Genomic DNA, 21,542 nt, shown 5'->3' with positions numbered 1-21,542 from the left:
GGTACCCACCTGTTACTGTGCATGTGCCCATGATCCCAGGTTTACTGAGGAGACAGTTCTATTTTTACATTTTTTGTTTCAATTCTGAAGGGGGATTATGAAGGATAAATCACAGTTAAAACATTTTTACTGTATTAGTATTTTTAGAACTTATATGTATCCCAAATGTAAAATAATGCCTGTCTTCAACAACTTCTCACAGAACAAGAATTACAAAATCTTCAGGAATTTAAGAAAATTCTTGCTTTGAACAGTCTATGAGTAATTAAAACTATAGTGCATACAAGTTTATCAGTCGTGAAGTAGGGACAGAAATGTTAAAAGTTTTTGCTGTGCACAGAGAAAATTACAAATCCAATAATCTCAGACTGATACTCCAGAAAGTACATATTAATTTAGAAGTAATGGTGTAGGTGAGAGAAAATTACAACTTCAAAGACCCACAGATACACAACTCAGCTGGATTTAAGAATATTTTAACCTGGACATATTTACATACCTTCATTTGATTAGTAGTAATCCAACTCTTTACTGTTACTGTTTATTTTTTTGATTTTACCAAATTTTGTTTGATTTGAAGCAATTCACCTATCACTAACATGCAGTATGTTTTGTGTGTCACCATTCTGTAGACATTGCCTTGTGATAGTCAAAATGGCTAACAAATCCATTCAGCGAACATGGACTAATTGCTAATTATGTGCAAAGTATGTTTGAAAAAAACAAAAGTTATGTTGGTAAATAACATCTTCGGGGTTTCAAATGAACCTGCAATTTAGTTAGAAAAAGAGTTATAAATGGGTAAAATTAATTAAGAATGAGAGATTCGTATTGCATTTCAAGAGGAACACAAATAAACAAAATATGTGGCATGACAATAAATGGTATGGCCAAATAATGAGTTACTTAATAAACTGAACATATTCTCACATGAGATTCCCCAGTGAATCGATAAACTAGGAGTCACCTTATCTCAGTAGTAGCAAATATATGTCCCCTCACTTGGCCTCTCTGATTAATCGGGGGTGGCTTTCAGAAGGGTTGTTTTCTTGAGCCACAACCAGGTTTAGTTACAGTGATTACTCTGATTGGTTAGCACTGTGCCTATGAGTACAAGGAGGGAAGAGATAGTATTCACAGTATTATTTGCCATCTCTCTCCTAGACCCCTCCTTCTTTTCATTCTCCATATGTTTTCAAGCTCCATACACAGTCTTCCAAACACCTCAGCGCTCTCTCATCCCTTACTTCGGCATTGTAATGCTCCCTGTTCTATTCTCTCTGCCTCTAAACTCAATAATGCATCCTGATAACTAAATGTTCTTTCTGAAATTTAAATATGAGCATGTCACCCCCTCCCCCTAAATTGAAACGGTTATAAAGTTTGAACTTCACTTATTTGGCAAATAAGAACATCCCTGATCTCATGACTTCACAAGTATCTAGTCTCATGACAACCATCCTCACCTGCCTTGCCTGTTTCTCACTTTTCCCTTATGTAGTCCTAAGCTGAGTACTGCTCCTTGAACAGCCCCATTATTCTTGACATATGTTTTCTCCTCTTCTTGAAATGCCCTCCCTCACAAAGTTCACATGAGAATCTTCTCTTTTTCAAAATGTCAGTTCAAATAATTGCCTGTGAGGCCTTTCCCAACACCTTCTTTCTTTTTTGCTATCTATATATTTCCATTATAATGTTTACTTTTTGTGGCTCTCCCACAAGATTGTAAGGTCATGAGGGAAGGCTCATGTATTCTTTCACTGGTGTCTTCCTAGGGCCGGAACATCGCGATGGCCAGGGGATGTATTCAGTGAATGCTTCAGGAGAAGAAGAATAACCTCAAGCTATAGTAGACAGTGGACGTGTTAGAGAAGACACAGATATCTGGAGGGAAGAGAGGAAGCTTCTGGAGAATCCTGGAGGGAACAGAGCAGAGCTTCAGAGGCAGCAAAGGGGAGTACCAGGCGCACTCCAGGGACAAAGTTCAAACTGTTTTGCCCACATGACAGACACTTAATTGGGAAAGAAGAGTGCCTGAATGGGTATGGTAGCTGGATCAGGTGGCTTTTGTCTAATAATTTTCTTTATTGGACACACTCTCTCAATCATCTGCAAACTATGAATTCTTTGGAATCCATTTTCTAAGTTTGAGTGAAAATATTTTTTATCAGTTTTCGGCAAATAAGACTGACTATTATATTCTATAATTCAGGATGCACATGTACAAAAGTTATGTTTTTAGTCTGTGTGTGTAGCGTATGTTTCTTTCTTCTAAAAGTCAAGTACTGCTCATAGGCAGAATCCATCTGTAAAAAAAAAATACAGAAAAAAGCAACAACAATGCTTTTATTTGGTTGTGTGATACCCACTTATCCCAGTTTGACTGTGTTATGTCACGTGTGACTAATGTCAGTGCATCCAGCCTCCTGCCTTCTCCCCACCAGCCACTGACAAGCTGCAGTTAAATAAGAGAGAAGTACATTGACAGACAAAATTATTTTTGGATTCACTGCTCAAGTAAAGCTTTGTTGAATCCATAGCAACCCAAGCAATACCTATATCTGTCTGGATTACTAAGGAGGAAAAATATGGATAAGGAGGCTTGAACCCCTGAAAAAGTGTCCCCACACTGGGAGCTGAAATGCAGATATTCCTTTCTTCCCAAACTGATTGCAAAGCAAAGACAAAAATCAGGAACAGACTGTCCATCAAGAAAGCAGCTGGGGGCTTCCCTGGTGGCGCAGTGGTTGAGAATCTGCCTGCCGATGCAGGGGACACGGGTTCGAGCCCTGGTCTGGGAAGATACCACATGCCGCGGAGCAACTGGGCCTGTGAGCCACAACTACTGAGCCTGCGCGTCTGGAGCCTGTGCTCCGCAACAAGAGAGGCCGCGATAGAGAGAGGCCCGCGCACCGCGATGAAGAGTGGCCCCCGCTCGCCGCAACTAGAGAAAGCCCTCGCACAGAAACGAAGATCCAACACAGCCAAAAATAAATAAATAAATTAATTAATTAAATAAAAAAAAAGAAAGCAGCTGGAAAAATAAAAACAGTAAAATATGTAGTTGGCATGTTGCTTTTATATACTAGCCAAATCCCCACAGGGAAAAATGCCATGTAGATTTCAGTCAATAAACAAATATCTGACAAGAGGTCAAATAAATCAATCCAGCCTGTTATATCATATGCAGAGTAATGGGAATAGAATCATCATAATAACACAAGTAACAATGTGTTTGGTTTTAAATGGATTGTGTATCTGTCATCTGCTAACCTGAATCATATGGGACTTTGGAAAATTTTTATTTGGTGTATGAAATGCTTTGAGCCCACAAAATCTGAATATGTGAGATTTCTATCTTCAGTTAAAACACCAGTGAAAGTAAGTAGAAGAAAACTGAGGTAAAACTAGGCAATTCAAACAAAGTATACAATTAAGTGTGAACGTCTTCATTATATAAATATCTGCACATTATAATTTGGCATTTCTATTCTCTTTTTTTCCCCTTTGCCTACATGAAATAAAAGAAACCTATTCCTTTATCAAATTTTCAGTCTCCCTTTCCATTTCTTGTCATGCATTGTGCAATTCATTCTTATGTTACCCAATGCAGACCTAGTCAAGCTTCAAACTCAAGATGCAAAATGACAACTGCTAAAGTTATATTGCTATACTGCACAACTACTAGCATACAAGGAAGAATATTTTGCTCTACCTATAAGCCCTCTTTAGAAGATTAAGTGGATTTCTGCAGGAACCACTCAGAGTTTTATTTATCTCACCTAGCACAGTGCCTGAGTACCAGACACTCAATAAATATTTAATAAATGAATGTAACAGGAAAAAAGGAATCATTAAATACTTGAGTGCATACTTAGTGACAAGTAGTATAGCTTTATTTTATTCAAGTACCCATAAAAGTTTTTGATACTAGAAAAGTGTCATTGAAATAAATCACATATTTTCTCCTTTTATATCTCTGGGTTTAAAAATTGTACATGCTACGATGAATGTACTAAAGGATGTGGAGGTGGCACTTTTTACACTAATTATGATGTCATTTTCAAAGGTAAATTTTTGTTCTCTTTCTTTCAATATATGTGTATGAAATATATCCCTTGCATTTTTGTTAATATTCACCAATTGGAAAGTTAGAAAAAGTGTTTATGAATTAATTAATTTGTATCTATTATGGCCTCAAAATGGAAGATTTCTTCATTTCATGAAAATGCTCCAGCCTCCAAGTGCTAGGATGGACAAGGAGGTCTCTAATTAGGCACCTGAATCAGAGCCTAGGAAGACTAGGGTATTCCACCCCAAACCCTCCCCCTCCATGGTGAAAAGCATGTAAAATACCTTTGCTACCTGTCTCCTCAGCCAGGAAATATGCATGACTTCTGTGAACACCTGTTTAACTCAACCTGCTACACTGAGCATTGTAAATAACCAAAATGTGGTTTCTTTACTTTCTTGCAGGAAACAGTATCTTACTCTCCCAGTGTTCAGTCACATTTAATAGAGATGAATCTTTCCAACAATTCAACACCCTCAGCTCTTTTAAAAACAAGGAGGCCGTCTTTTCTGAGATATTCTTTAAATTTACAAACCGTGGTGTTCTTTCCATTAGTGATAGAAAAGAGTATTGCTTGCCAATCAGACATCAAAGGCTCCTCTCCTAGGTTGAGGCTTCAGGAATGGGGGTGGAATTATTGTTGAAAGGGAAACGGATTATTTAAGATCAGCTGCTTCAGTGCCCTGATACTGCGACAGGGTCTGCAGGTGTACAAAGTTTGCCTATTGATACAAATTGAATCTGAAAATAGCAATTTATTCACCAAATCAAGCCAATCACTGCAATGCAGTTTTCTCTTTCAGCTCTTATTTCCAACCAACCACTCTTAACAAATTTGCAACTTCTGTTTTACAGTGAACATTTCTGTTTTAGGAAGGGGATTGGGGGTGCTCTCATGGAAAGCCTTTCATTTAGCCTTTTTAACTTTGAGGCTTTATTTTAGAAGACGGTTTGTTTATAGTTGTACTACTTAATCTAGGTAAAAATGATCAACACCTGTTCCAAATTGATACTCCCTCCCACACTCCTTTTTCTCTTCTCCACCAACTGCCATTTGCCTTCCATTACCCATAAAAAAGCAATCAATTAACATCCTTTGTAACACAATTTCAAAACTTCAAAGGCACGCCAGAAATTCTAGAGTAAACTGCATCTTCTATATGCCAACATAATCGACTTCCAGGAAATGGGAAAGAACATAAAATAAAGACATATTTGAAGTGAATCTTTTTTTTTTTTTTTTTTTTATGAAGTGACATAGGCTTTTTTAAAAAAGGAATTCCTTTATTTTTATTATTTATTTATTTATTTTTGGCTGTGTTGGGTCTTCGTTTCTGTGCAAGGGCTTTCTCTAGTTGGGGCAAGCGGGGGCCACTCTTCATCGCGGTGCGCGGGCCTCTCACTATCGCGGCCTCTCTTGTTGCGGAGCACAAGCTCCAGACACGCAGGCTCAGTAGTTGTGGCTCACGGGCCTAGTTGCTCCGTGGCATGTGGGATCTTCCCAGACCAGGGCTCAAACCCGTGTCCCCTGCATTGGCAGGCGGATTCTCAACCACTGCGCCACCAGGGAAGCCCTGAAGTGAATCTTTTGATTTTAACAGTTTCTTGAAGTGACACCTAACAGCCAAGTCAAGAATTTGAAATAAGTAAATGAAAGATAGTTTGCCTGAGGTGAAGCAAACAGACCAAAGAACTCTCAATTTGGATCAAAGACTGGACAACTAAATGGACCCTCTCAAAGATCTGAATCAACACATATCCCTAGCATTTTGTCAGGCTCTCCAAAGCTCCTGGATGGAGAAAGACTCACAATGGCTAAGCACAGGTTGTTGTCATGGCTACAAGCAGCCAAGAGAAAAAGAAAGTAGCTTAAGAAAAAGGCAGTTGGGAAACACTTAAAAGAAAAACAGGCTGGACTGGTACATATGCATACTTCAGTGCAATTTTTAGGCAAAGACCATATTCTTTATATAGACTCAGAAAGAAAATAAATTATATCAATAACAGACCAGACTATATTTTAAGGATATCCCATTTTATGAGGGTTTCTATCTGGAGGAGAAAACAGAAAAAAAAAAAAGCAAGAGGAAGATGAGGAGGAAGAGAAGTGATAGGGATAACAGTAGCTCTGGTTGCCAAAATTGTTCCCTTGGCCCTTCAGAAAAACAAAACCTGCATGCAACTGTCAGCCCATGTACTACTCTAAATTCTTTATCAGGAAGCCAACCGAATGAGAAATTTGTATTTTACCTTCAAATCAGTGTATATTAATGCAAATGGATGATGGGAAAACATTTAATCTTTTAGATCAAACGATATAGAACTTTATAGCCTGGTGAAAACTAGTTAACTTTAGCAAAGATTGACCAAAAACAGATGATTAACTATTAAAGAGCAAAAGTTTCTATTAGAATACGCCAGCTCCCACCATACTCAATGGCCATTGGTCATAATTTCCATGTTTAGGAGTGCAACACTCTATGGGCAACAGTGCACTGGAGCTGTTAAAACCTGGTAAATTTTCAGGAATTTTGTGATCCAGTTACTAAACATAGTCATTGTTAAAAATTAATATATAAGAACTTATGATTAAGTAAATTATATTAAAATCATTGCTTTACCAACTTTTACTCTTGTCAATGATCTCGAAGTTGTTCCATCTATTGTAAGTGTATGGTACAGATAGTATGTAATGCACCGTCTGTGCATCCCTTTTCAACTCCATGCTCTGTAATATCATGTTGGTAGCTTGAAGGACTCACACCATAGAAATTATCAAATACGCAGGGCTTGATTTAGTGCTTTGTTGATTATCTAAACTTGAGAGTGATGGAGAAAATATTAATACAGAATAAACTTAAAATGTGTCATATCTGTAGCCATTACTTGCACATAGTAGAAGAAAATGATGAAATGCTCTTCCAACATTTGAAAACTACTACCTGATTAAACAAATAAGTGCTTACATTGTTGATGAATGAGTGAAGTTCTGAAATATGTCTTACTTCTCTTTTACTTCTGTTTTGCCTATTAACATAAATGAAAATATCAGAAAGATTCATGTCCGAAGTATACTCATTTGTCATTTGCCAGTTAAATGAAAATATTCTGTAAGAATCATTTGGTTATATGAAATTTAGCATGAAATATGTGATTTGTAAATTGTGAGCTATTCATTCTTTATATCAGTAAAATATGTAATAAACGTGTGTCTGTGTGAGTATGTGTGTGTGTACACATGCTAGGGAAGAAGTTATTGTTTACTATGGTACTGTATTCTAACTTTCTCTTGTAAATGGACATGTGAAAATGTTTAGTATATTTTATCTTAACTCTTCTGTGAAAAGCCAAGCCATCTGTTATAGGACACTACTAGAATATTGGACAAATGTAATGAAAAATCAAAACCAAGTCATTTCAAATATAATTCATGAGATGACCAAGAAAAACTAATATGAATGTTTCCTTACTCTTCATTAAGTATTCAAAAATCTCTATTTCTATTGAGGGAAGCCCATTTGTTTTATTTTTCTCTCCAGAACGCAGGAGCACATTCAAAAGTACATAATTATGATCTTGCCATTGGCATCAAAAATTAAAATATTCTCTTCGGAAAAAAAACATGTCGGAGCATGAAATTAATATTGATTTACTCAGTTTCCACTTGTTGAATTCCACTATGTGCTAAGTTAAAAGCAATTCCATTCTTGAAACAGTAGACTGAATATTACTAGGGGAAGGTGGGAAGGAGTGGTTACAAAGGCTTGAGGGAACTTTTGTTGATGTTTGAGATGTCCACTATTTTGATTGTGGTAATGGTTTTGCAGGTATACCCACATTTCAAAACTTACCAAGTTACATTTTAAACATGCGCATCTTATTCCCTGTCAGTTTTACCTCAATAAATCCATTTTGAATGTTTCTAGAAAGATAGGTTAAAGAACATATATATGTGCTTTTGCTACATATATTTATATATACTATAATATAATATAATGCTTTAATATTATATAATACTATGTAATACTATAGTATTTTACTATATAGCATTAGTGTTACCACTGTGTAGCTGATTTTGTGCCTATGTTTTATCTTTTGTGCTATGTTCTTTTAAAAAAGTAACGAATGACTGCGCATGTGTATCAGCTACAGGGGTGGGTGCTGGGATTGAGGCTTTCAATTAACACTGCAAGCACCACACCTGTTGGTGTTCAGATGGAGCAGCGCTGTAGTCATCCTACTAACAGAAGAGCCAAAGAGGAAGGTAATGCTGTGCCTCTTTGTCAAGACAAACCCTCCCCCAGCGTTATTAATCTTCAAGCAAGTTCCCCATCAGCTACTTTCCTGAAAATCCTGGCCACAAAGCTGCCCTCGGGAATTGACCACAAGCCCAAGGAATACCTGGGACTCCTAGAATGTATGTATGCCAATCTCCAGCTTCAGGCCCAGCTTGCCCAACCGCAGATGGCTATTTTGGAAAATTTACAAGCATCCATGACACAACTGTCTCCTGGGAGAGAAAGCAAGAACTCTTCTCTCCCAGCCTTATCTCGTAATCTGTTGTTAAATCACCTCTCCAATTCAGTAAATGAATTGTGGGGGAAAAAAAAGCAACAAACATTTTATAATAAACAGTTATTATGTATTTTAAAGTAAGAAAAACACTATATACATAGAATGAATTCTTTTTTTTTTTACACAGCAATACCTATTTATTTACATATTATCTATAGTTGCCTTTGCACTAGAACAGAGCTGAGTAGTTGAGACAGAGATTATATCACCTGCAAAGCCTGAAATATTTACTACCTGGCTTTTTACAGAAAATGTTTGTCATCCTATGAGCTAGATCAAGAAACAGGATACTATCAGCATTAAAAAAAGCTCCCTTGTCCCCTCTCCCAGTTATAACACCCTCGCTGACCACTTTCCTGACGTCTAACACCATAAATTACCTTTGTCTTTTTTAAAATCTCTATAGAAATGGAATTGAACAATACTTTTTTTTTTTGTAACTGGCTTCTTTCATTCAATATCATATTTATAAGATTCTTCCATGTTGCCACAAGTAGAAGAACTTCATTTTCATTTCTGTAGAGTATTCCTAGAATGTGTACCTGAAGCAAAATGATGAAACAGGTGAATTTGTTCTTGATACCCACTCCCATCTTTCCTTTAATTACATGTGTTCTTTTTTTGTTTTGTTTTCATTTCCACTCCCAGATAATTTACATTTTTCTCCCCTCCCCCAACCAGTCCCTTAATCCTCTCCCAGTACTCCTAAACACTGCTAAGGATTAATGTGCTATCTGGTTGCATTTTGATAAGCAAAACACTATATATATAGAATGAATTCATTTTTAAAATGAGAAATTTAGAGAAAAAGATAAAGATGTTTAACTATTAAAGTTAGTTAACCTAGGACTTATGAGACTACAAATTTTAAACTTTCCTTTCTTGTACTTTCATTCTTAATATGTTTTTCTTCTGAATATTTTAATAATACCTGTTACTTCTCTACATTGAAAAAATATGTCATATTAATACCTATTTACAATACACATACATTGACACCTTAGAATAAATGACACCTTAAATTTGATGGATTACCTATAAATTTAAATAAGGGCTAGACAAATTTTGACATCTTCAAAGATTTTTATTCTTTCTTAACTTAAAGGTTGACTATTAGAGTTGAATTAATCAGAAAGATAATTCTGGCAAAATCATGTTGGCCTGAAATCAAATTAGCTTCTAAAAATAGCTTATATGAATTCTGTAATTTTAAACAAGTCTGTTAATATATTTTTTATCAATTTCTTGATTTATTCAATAAATATTTTGACTTAAACACTGATTATGCAAAAATGAATGAAAAAGTGATCTACTGTCATGGAACTCATAATATCAAGGCAAGACAGATGAAATTATAATTTTGATAAAATACTTTAAAAACTGTTGGAATTTTTTCTTATCAGGAAAGAAGAGCAGAAAGAGAGGAGAATATATCTTCTTCCAATTTGTCCTGAGATGAAATTTATATGTAAAAAGCTATGCAAAGTTAGAATCATGAGAAAAATATAATGGCTTCTTAAAAACAATATTAATACTGTCTTTTGTAAATTTTCACTCTTTCTAATTAGGTAATTCTTGAAAATATCCTATGTAGACTCTTGTGGAGGCCGGTTCTCAACCATAAAGAATTATCTACTTTTTCCAAGGTCTGCTGTCTTTCCACCCCTTCTAAAAAAGTGCTTCAGTGGTTAACCTCTTCATTCAAAAGCTAATATATCCCTGTGTTCCCTACAAAGCGGCTTCCTTTACTGGCATAATTCCCCGCCTGTGTTTTAAGAGCCTTGACTAAGTTGTTTTGCCTTTTAGTTTGCAATGTGCTTTTGAATGATCAATATGCATTATGGAACCATGCTTATTCATTGTTTTTTCCAACCAGGAAAACACATTGCAATTCTGGCGAGAACATTTAAACATAAATAATACTACTCACCTAGTGCAACCTCTCATTACTCTCCATTTTTCAACTCCCAAACTCAAAGATTTCAGTTTGGTTTTCTATAATTATTTTTTCATTCTTTCCAGGTAACTTTCTCAGTTTAATAAATAATATTTGGAATCGTTTTATCTTCCTGTCAAAATCATTGTAAAAATGAACAGAGGCCTTGGGACACTCACAACTTCACAATTTTTGAGCCAACCACTTTTCTTGCTGGCTTAGTGAGCCCATTATCAGAAAAAGACTGCATGTTGTCTTGCATGAGTAGAAGAAGAAATGTCCCAGGTGTACCCTGCATTGGACCTATAGCTTTAGACCAATAGCAAAACATCTTCCATGAGCACAAATAAGCAAAGTGGAAGACAGTAAATTGTTCCCGTAATTCAGAATGCTTAGAAGAGCCTCTAAGACCCAGCATTCTTTCCCAGATAAGGTAATTTCAGCTGAGATTGAGGATACTTCTGCCAGAATCCAGGTGCCTTCTGCCTGAAATACTCTTTATGGAAAGATTAGTTTGCTCTTCATACCTCCTTAGAGCCTTTACCCTGCAGGTTGAGGGTCTCTCCCTCCATATGTTAAAGTTTACCTCCACTCTTCTCCCATTGTTAATTAAGGGTGTTACCTGACGACTTAGGAAGGAAAATTACAACTTTTTGACAATACAATAAAAAGCAGATATAAGAAAATCTAATACATCCACAACTCCTAAAGTAAGTTTATTTATTTAGTATTTAAACAAGTCATTCACGGTAATCTATTCAAACTACTAGTAACACTGATACAGGAAACTTAGACTAACTAGCCCTAAAATTACATGCTATGTTTTCAAAATTGACATTTTGAGAGTAAAATAAAGAAAAAGAATTACTGCTTCACACTGACTTTGTATTCAAAGCATAAATGAGTGAAAAAATGGAACCATTTATATAAAGCTTTGAGAGAGCTGTAATGTTGCCTCTTTATTTTATTTTTTTTTAGCCATAAACTGCTTTGAAACCAGGTGTTAAGAAAAGAACCAATAATGAAAACACAGTGTAATCTAAAGCTAGAATCATCCATAATTTTTGTAATGAGCAAACAGATAAAAAACAAGTTATTTCAAAAAATTAAAATATATGTATATATAATGAAGTTAAAAAGTATCCATAGTTTCTGCAGCTTACAATAATAATTTCTTCCAGAACTTTTAACTCTTTTCTTACCTGTAAAATCCAATTCAAGTAACACTTGTGCCCTCCAAAATATCTTGTTATTCTATGTTTAAAATATAATTTTATAAAATATTGCATTTTTCATTGAGTATTCATAGATCCCTTTTCCATTATTTATGTCTGAAATATTTGCCTTGCTAGGGTACTTTATGGAGAATTAACAATATTTGTATTGTTTTTGATTTATTATTACAGAGTTAAGAGAAGCTACCTTTGGAAACCACTCTTTTCAAAGAGACAGAGCCCTTCTACTCCTACTAAGACTTCATATGATTTTGTAGAAACTTGCCAATGAAAAATAGAGGAAAAAATAATTTCAAAACAAGTGTTCACAAAAGTTTTAATAAGACGAGCAGTTCTACAGAGAACACAGGTGCACTTGTACTGGCAAGAATTTTGCAATTAGCCATTGGGCTTCCAGTGGAAATTGTTAGAAAAGCCGGCAATCATAGACTGTAGATGTGAAGGCAATTGCTAAATGTTTTTTTTAAATTAAAACATCAGCTTTAATAAGAACAATTTAAGAAGTAAATATTTCCAATTTAGAGAAGTATAACATTGCTTGTATTTATGCAAAAATTCTGTTGAATATTAAAAAAGAAAATGGTCTCCTTTGTCCTAAGGTTTATACCTAAAACCAGAATGTTATTACATGTTATTGACACAGTTAGAATGAGACTCATTATAAGACTATTTGGACAAATGTCTGTGCTATTTTTTAGTTTGAGTTAAAAATAAACTGTGAAAGCATGAGTACCATTAGCTATATTGTATAAAGGGCACAAAATTTAAGAAGATAGTTTTTAATACATATAAGAGGATTGATGCTGTTCCAGGCAAGTTGCTGAGTAACAATTTGAAGAGCTTGCCTCCTAAGTACAGCAATCTGTTTTGAAGCAATGTTTTGAAGCAGTCAGAATCGGTTATTAGTTGTAGATCTATCAGAATGGTTTTTATAGTTTGCAAAATCTGAATCAATGAATTTTAGCATTGACCCATGTTTTTAGTCTGTTTGCTAAGTTTCCTTCTAAATTGTTAAAAAAAAATTTACATGGGTCTGAGGAAACCCTTGGAATACAAGCTGGACACCCTACCCTGACTTTTGATCCACATTTTTTTTTTTTTTTTTTTTGCCATTCCTTCAACATAAATGTACAAGTAAGGAGGCTATAATAGTCACCTTCATACCAATGAGAATTAGAATTTCTCTCTTTCTTTTTGTTGTGATTCTTTATTATAAAATAGTACATCTATCTTTTTACTGGATTTTGAAGCAGGATAATGAAATATTTTCCATGTTAGAGCTGTGAGTGACTGCAATGAAAAGTTAATGTTCATATATATGATAGCACCAGGTAAGCAATGAAAAGGTAATAATGAAGGGGGATAAAAGGAACTAACCCAATGTTCAGGAAGTGTTTTTTCAAAGATACAGAGGGGCTGAGTTCATCTGTCACAGATGAGATACTAAAGACTGAAGGAAAAAAAAAATGGAACATTAATAGGAAAAAATGTTGTTATCCAATCTCTGAGAAGACAGATGTTGGAAGGGTGTGCTAATGAGGGTATGGTGATTTAAAGAATGTCTTTCTGCCTGGAACAAGGGTGTGAAGCCATGATAATCAGTTCTGTGACAGGTATCTTGTGACCTTTAAAGGAGGACAAGAGAATTTTGAAAATTCTACCCTTCACAAATGCTATATTCACATCACTGAGTCACTGGTCCCTGGAACTGCCTACCTCTCTGATATCTGTGATATGAAATGATTAAATGTCTTTATTGCTTAAGGAATATTTGATTGAGTCTTCTTATACTGGAAATCATTCCCAGCCAGTCTGTGAAGCAAGACATTCAGTATCTTTTGAACACTTAATGTGCATTTCAATTCAGTGTTGATAAACAAAACAATAAATGAGACATCTATTTACTGAAGACAGCAAGGATTAGGAAGAAATTCAGACACAAATTATTTTATAAGAAAATCACTATTACAACTTACAAACTTGAAAAGGATGGTGTTTTATTTTAATTTTCATAAATAAAATGGACAGCAATATACTCATACATTTTATACTATTTGAACTGCGAATAATAGCATACATATATAATAATCTAAGGCCAGTTCATTACATTTTCAATACACTCATCCTGCCTATGACATTCATACAAAAATCTTCATTATTGGGCTTCCCTGGTGGCGCAGTCGTTGAGAATCTGCCTGCCGGTGCAGGGGATGCGGGTTCGAGCCCTGGTCTGGGAGAATCCCACATGCCGCGGAGCAGCTGGGCCCGTGAGCCACAATTACTGAGCCTGCGCGTCTGGAGCCTGTGCTCCGCAACAAGAGAGGCCGCGATGGTGAGAGGCCCGCGCACCGCGATGAAGAGTGGCCCCCACTTGCCACAACTGGAGAAAGCCCTCACACAGAAACAAAGACCCAACACAGCCATAAATAAATAAATAAATAAACCCAAAAGTTAAAAAAAAAAAAAACTAGTACGGCACATATTTCTTTAAAAAAAAAAAAAAATCTTCATTATTGGTGAAGTGGGATTTTACTAATGATCTTCCAGCTTGTTTTGTTAAAGAAAAACAAAAACACAAACCAATGGACACTGTAAAATACATATCTGTGCTCTACCTGTGCTATCCTATCCTGGGCCCAGGAAACTACATGGTGGAACCAACTCTGAAGGAATAAATATAGTAAACATTTTTTTTTTTTTTCTGAAAAATATACTGTGACATTGTTTAGGTCTAAATTTTTCATGCTAGACTGTTCTTCCATTTCTTAAAATTTTATCTGTTCAAAACAATTTAAACTATTCAAAGTATAATTTAATGCACGTAAGTTCAGAGATATCTCACTGCTGAAAGTTTAGTCAATTTGTTTTACTATCTTAGTCAATCCTAAAATAATATTTCATTCCTACAGAAAAATTGCATGATTACATAATGAATATAGTGGTCTTGAAATATTGTGCTCTATTGGTTGTGTGTACACGTATACACATATGCATATATGTATATTCATGTATCTGTACATGCATACCTTGTTATTACATAATGCTTAAAGAGAAGAAAATGCAGGTTCAATGATTATCAAATAATTGCTAATTTCTTCATGGCATTTTTGAAGCTACAAGCTGAAACATTTGCTCAGTTGTTTCACAATTAGATTTCACACCAGAGGTATGCCACAGGATACAGTGGCAGGCAGGTATGTACAGTCCAAAGTGTGCAAGTCACGTAGAGGGCATGTGTCTTTTTCCAAAATGTCCTATCAAGGTTTATTCTTATATGGATGTGCTAGACATAACATTTACTTGTATATATATACATTGTACAGTAATAGATATAATCCCCACTTCAATTCTTCTATTGTATTTACTCAGAATTCCCATAATGGCTGAATTATGTTCATAGAGTTAATACACAGTTTCCAATTTCTTAAGTGAACACCTGCAGCTGTTCATTACAACATTATGCTTCTCTTAACTTTTGAACCTTTTAAAGCTAAGCTCAGAAATTGGACTTCAATAAAAACAAAGAGGGCTTCCCTGGTGGCACAGTGGCTGAGAATCTGCCTGCCAATGTAGGGGACACGGGTTCGAGCCCTGGTCTGGGAAGATCCCACGTGCCACGGAGCAACTGGACCCGTGAGCCACAATTACTGAGCCTGCGCGTCTGGAGCCTGTGCTCCGCAACGGGAGAGGCCGCGATAGTGAGAGGCCCGCGCACCGCGATGAAGAGTGGCCCCCGCTTGCCGCAACTAGAGAAAGCCCTCACACAGAAACGAAGACCCAACACAGCCAAAAATTAAAAAAAATAAAAATTAAAAATTAAAAAAAAAAAAACGAAGACTGCTTCAAATACATAAATATGTAAGATATAATTATATGATTTAAACTATATGTTAAAATTATATTATGAAAATTAAATTATATATTAGTTTTTGATTTGTTAGGGAAAAAAATGGATGGTAATTATAAGAAGGCACCTAAGGTAAATTTGAACATGGATTAATTAACTTTGCTTGGAATCAAGAAATCTCCCCACCAAATTTGTCTCCACAACAATCTCAAAAGACTGAAGAGGAAAAAATATATCGGAGCAAACGTATCACTACTTCCACAGCACTACTTAGAGCCAGGTTACCAAGGATGAGAACTGTTGTCCTATCTGTGCATAAAATAATACAAATATTTAGAAATTTAGGACATAATCCAACATTTGTTCGTGGTTGATTTTCTCATCTGCTTAAAATTATCTGACCACACTCTGATTTTAACCTTGAAAACTTATAGACATAAATCATTAAAACTGTTCCAAACAATAAAATGTTAAAATATGACAAAAAAGAACAACTCTTATATATTTTCAAAGCTCTGATAGATTTTCTCTTTTCAAAGTGATTACTCATGCCGTTGACGGAAATTGGAACAGCACAGGAGCATTTTAGGAGAGTCACTGTCTGTTCTAAATCTAAAAAGGAAAAACATAAAATGCCACATCTCACAATCAACAAAATGTATTCAGACACAACTGTAAGGAGGAATGTTTTGCAGGGGAATGCGTGTGCCTTTCACAGAAATGTTGTAGGTACTGTGAGATTGGTTTTGCCCCACTCTTTCATATTTTATCTGTATTCATAAGCTAACGTACAATTCCCCAAATCAAGTTTCCAGCCATTCAAATCTCTATTCCTACATAAAGCTGTAAACCCACTAATCTCTTAGCCTTTTGATAAGTCAACACTGTAATCAATAGCATGCTGCCTTTAGGTCTCAGGGGCATCCTTTGATTAACACAAGATTTCCAAGAGAAACATATGAAAATCATATCACTGCAACTGCATCAGACTGTCATGAAACTTTGGGAAACTGAGACCTTCAAGGGAAATGTGAAAATGAACAGTAGTAGATAAATGTCAATTTCAGAGGTTTGGACATTTTGATATATTTAAATTAAAGGCAATTTTATTTTAGCTCCTTCCTGCTCTAAACATGTTGGTTTTCTCTTTTAGGAGATTCTGATAAAATATGTGATCATCCCTTGCCAACATTTTCAGTTCCTCTTCTGTGCAGACAGCAGGGTTTATATGATAAAATTTTAATGACCATGGACCTGCATAACAATGTGAGGCACTGGCACATTTTCAATAAGGCTATGCATTTGTTAAGACTGGCATTGGGTGGAATTCTCTAAGTGGAAGACATCATGGCTTGAGAAGCAGGCTTAGTAGTGATAGAAGCTGCTCCGGAGAAAGCATCATTATCATGCAGCAGTCGTGGGATGAAATGGGGATTTATGAATCACTGCCAAGGAAACTAAATTACGGGTTGTAAATTAAAACTGGGGTTTAACATATACCTGACACTAGGCTGGAGGATCTAGTTTTCAGATTACCCCACAGACTTAGTTAAAAGCAGCTTTAGAGTACCCCTCAATCCCTGATACATTCCCTTCATCTTTCCACAAAATCCTACACTATTTTTTGGTTGCAGTGTCATAAGGAGAAAAGTCTAAATCAACTCAGGAGAGGTTTTGGATTTCTTTTTAACTTCTTTTCAACTCCAGGTTAAATAGTGTTGGAACTGGGGGAAAAATGCTCACTTTATTAATGTTAAATCATGAAGTTATGGTACTTGCTTGGTTTGCACAGAAATGGTTTTGGAGCTTGGCTTCTTGATTCATATATGTATCCTCAACCCTGAGCCTGGGGATATTTACACTTTCTGTAGGTTTACTGTACGTATTCTATGAACAGATAGAAAAATCCACTATACAGTTTAGATTTTAAAAATGTTATTTAAAGATTTGTTGTTGTTCTTCATAACTATGGCCATCTTTATGAACTCTTATGATCCCAAGTATAAACACAAAATCTGAAGGCTTGATTCCAAATCTACATGTACCATCTTACAGAAATGATCAGGTGTCTGTTGAGTACACAATGCTATTCTTGTTTTGTTGTATAGATCTGATACTAGGAGAGTTCTTTCTGTGAGAACTATATTGCAGCTTTCACATGACAGAAATATTTTGAAAGTTCTTCTCTGGCACCAAGCATACTGTCACAGAGCATAGAAATGAGTGATGGAAACTCTCAGATGGGTCATGGTTCAGGACTGTTCCATTTCATAAATGAAAATTTATTACTGCTATTCTTCAGTATCTTAGAAAGATAAAATTAACTGGACCTCCTTCTAGTAAAAAAGACCAGTTTGAGAATGTAGGGGCAGAGTTTATTTACCCCCATAAACCTTAAGTCTTGGCCAATGGAGAAATGTCTTTCTGAGCAATAAGAATATCAGAATATTGGCATACAGAGTGATTTTTTGATAATAAAAATAGTGAAAAGATTACTGTAATGGACATGAAAAGATGGTGGTGGTGAGAGGGCTGGAGGAAAGATTGTAAATATTAGAATATGGTTGTGAGATAGTACAGTAAGGAAAAGAATTCCCAGAAGCTTAATGTTAAGGTATAAATAACAGTTCATATGGAAATGATGAAAACAGCTGTTAAACCAGAAACAGAAATCACAAATGCTTTAAAACAAGTTACAAAAATTCCACTTGAAATCAAGAACTCACTTAGAATCCAAGGAAATCACCTCTGATATTGGCTGCCAGTATAAGAAATTGTTTGGGGTTTTATATTATAAAATGAATTAAATTTTAATTTAAGATGAACCTGTTTTGGAACAAAAATACTATAACAGTGATTGCATTATGAAAAGACACATACTTCAAACATTTTCCAGAGATATTTTAAGATCACTGTAGATCTGAGAAAATATGAATAAAATGATTGTAAACATAATTACCGTAGATAAGTATAGTAATTTAAATGCACATGTATATGTTTAGGATTTTAGAAAACTGCAATCTGGTGTGATGTTTATAGTATTAATTTTTTAAGATAATTGATCATAAGGTAATAACATAGTAGGTTGCCTTAACAAACATACACATGCCCCAAATCTAATTTAATTAGATTTGAACCAAACTGTATCCAATTTCCTGATGAAATTACAAATCTAATACTTAAAAACACCTAGTCAAATAATCTACTCTTTCCCATGATAGTAAAGCACTTAAACAATAATAATCCATTAATATGACTTTTTTATAAAAATAAACATTGAGATCATATTGAAAACCTGGAAATATGTTTTTCAATAACCAAAGGCTTATGAAATTTTTAACCTAAGTCAAAACACAGTGGGAGCAGGGAAGAGTGTTGCCAGGAAGAAATACTTAATACATTTTGCTGCTAAAAGGTAGGTATTTTGGGGAAACAATATAGTTTCATCTATGCAAATAAAAAAGTTACAGTTTGAGTAAATAATTAACTACCAAAGACATAAAAATACTTATTTTTATTTCAGAAGGAAAACTCTACTCCCCCAAGACTTAAAAAATTAAGTATCCTATATTCACTTTGAATATTTTTCTCCATCATAATTGTTAATTTTGAATGAGGTATGAAACATTGATAGATACATTTTAAATGAAAATGAGAATTCATCAGTATACCTTATATATGCAAATGCACGGCTCCAAATGAACATGCTAATGTTTGGGGCATATCAAGCAGAGTAGGCATTTTGTTTGTTTGTTTTGCCTTCCCAGGATCACTTTCCCCTTCAAGGAATCCCCCTCCCCAACAGTCACTCCAAGAATGTCAGATAGAGCTGACCACAAACACATCCCTTCCTGCTCAAAGGTTGGACAAATGACGAGTCCGACCATTCACAATATTTGATCTACTAATCACACTGACTAGTTAAGCCTGGAGCATTTTATTTGAGCCACGGTAATGAAATTCTCTTTCTGGACTCTTTCTAAAACAGCAAAGATAGAATAACTAACACTTAGGAAATGTTAAGTAAGTGTACAGCCTTCTAGACACTGCCTGTGATAGCTAATGTAATCCTCCTGATAACCTCACTTTTTTTTTTTTTTTTTTTAGGTGAAGAAGAAAAGAATAGCTTTATTGCTTTGCCAGGCAAAGGAGGCCACAGCGGGCTAATGCTCTCAAAATTGTGTGTCCCAACTTGGAGGGAGTAGTGAGAAGATTTATAGTAATGGTTCAAAGAGGGTGTGATTGGCTCGTGGACATTCTTCTGATTGGTTGGTGGGGAGGAAAGTGGGAGGTTGGTGGCATCATCAACCTTCTGGTTCCAACTGGTCTGGGGTGATAACCTCACTTTTAATGAGCAGGTAGGGAGTAGAGATGGCCAAGGAACACTTAGTGAAAAGAGCCTTCCTGGAAAGAAAGCCTCAATGGAGCAGAGTTGATCTAGAGATGGGAAATAAAAGGAGATCCCAGGTACTGACAACATTATTAGAGCAACAGGACATAGCTGAGCCTCAAGTCAATGCAGCAAATGACTAAACTTTTCAATACTATCAGCCAATATGTTCCCTTTTATGTTTAAAAGCAGTTGGTACAGTTGGATACTGTATCTTAGAGTGAAAAAAATCTTGATGAAAAAAGTAGGATAATGTATTACTTTTAAATTTTTATTTCATTTAATTATTATATTTATATTTCCTTTAATGTTCTATGTGCACTTCAGTAGACATGCAATGTCTAGATAGATGATAGATAGATATTATAGGTAGGTAGATAGATAGATAGATAGATAGATAGATAGATTGAAAGAAAGAGTGATTATGAGAGGGGACTTAGAACTTGAATCTCAAATGAAGAGCAGTTTGCTTACTGGAAAGACAGAAATAAAAGGTCTTTGTTTTCTCTCCCTGCCTCTTCACCAATTTTACTAACTTTTCCAAGACTGGATTGTTGTAAGAATCTATGAAACAGGTACCATAATAACGTAGCAGAAAGAAATGCTCACAAACAATTGCATTTGCTCCCTTATGTGTTCAGCCCTCGGCATTAGGCAAGGTCATGTGACTACTTCTGGCCACTGAACTGTGATCTAAGTGAAGTGTGTCACTTCTAGGTTTTGACTACAGAAAACACACACACAATTCTCCATTCCCTTTCTATTTTGTTGCTCTGGCAAAGCCCCTAATATCCCAAAGGTGCACCTCCAGTATGGGCTCATATTGTCATCCTGGATCCCTGAGTAACTGTGTGGAGTGGAGGTGTTCTGTTATGCATGGGGTTTGTAGCACAAATGAGAAGAGAAGTTTCGTGATGTTGAATCTCTGAGATCTTGCAATTTGGGGAGAGGTGAATTGTTTCATTTTACTACAACATGACCTAACCTATCCTGATAATTGCAACACCTCTGTACTTTTGCCAGAAATAAGCTATAGAAGATAGTCTCCTGAGTTCACGCTATCTCTATAATCTACCTGTAAGTCAAACAGAATATATATTCACTTAATATCAAGTAAATAATATACAATTTTGGTTAAAAATGTGTTTTCAATTGTGTTTTCCTGATTAGTGACTTAAATTCTTATTTAAGATAAAGCCACTTTATCTCCTGTTACTAAATACATTCCAGAGGAAAAAAAAAACAACACAAAACCACAAAGCAAAATCAAGTATCTAAGTGAAAAAGAAAATAAAATGACCAAAACAAATATAAAATCAGTCATGTGTTATCACTAGGATAACTGCAAACAAAAACAATTAACTCTCTGAAATTTTCCTTTTTAACAAGCTGGGTTGATGTCATATACAGATAACTTTCAGTCTTTACATTAGCAATTCTCTTTCTCACTATTCATTCCAAAACAAGCAGTGCTTGTCTACTATGTG

General features: G+C 35.3%; 2 protein-coding genes across 3 annotated transcripts in view; one reads left to right on the top strand and one right to left on the bottom strand.

The window, feature by feature from the left end:
• PCDH9 (protocadherin 9) overlaps positions 1 to 21,542 on the bottom strand; it is a 979,957-nt gene that overhangs the window by 759,274 nt on the left and 199,141 nt on the right. The gene's annotated exons all lie outside the window — the stretch shown is intronic.
• Positions 8,288 to 21,542, top strand: part of LOC114238370 (TSSK6-activating co-chaperone protein-like) — a 44,489-nt gene continuing 31,234 nt past the window's right edge. Inside the window, exon 1 of the mRNA XM_057533221.1 lies at positions 8,288 to 8,656. Within this exon, the coding sequence (XP_057389204.1) occupies positions 8,288 to 8,656 (369 nt within the window). The remainder of the gene's footprint in view (positions 8,657 to 21,542) is intronic.

The sequence above is a fragment of the Balaenoptera acutorostrata genome, chromosome 18 (genome assembly GCF_949987535.1).
Source record: "Balaenoptera acutorostrata chromosome 18, mBalAcu1.1, whole genome shotgun sequence".
Classification (NCBI taxonomy): Eukaryota; Metazoa; Chordata; class Mammalia; order Artiodactyla; family Balaenopteridae; genus Balaenoptera; species Balaenoptera acutorostrata.
This window is presented reverse-complemented; position numbering and strand designations above follow the sequence as displayed.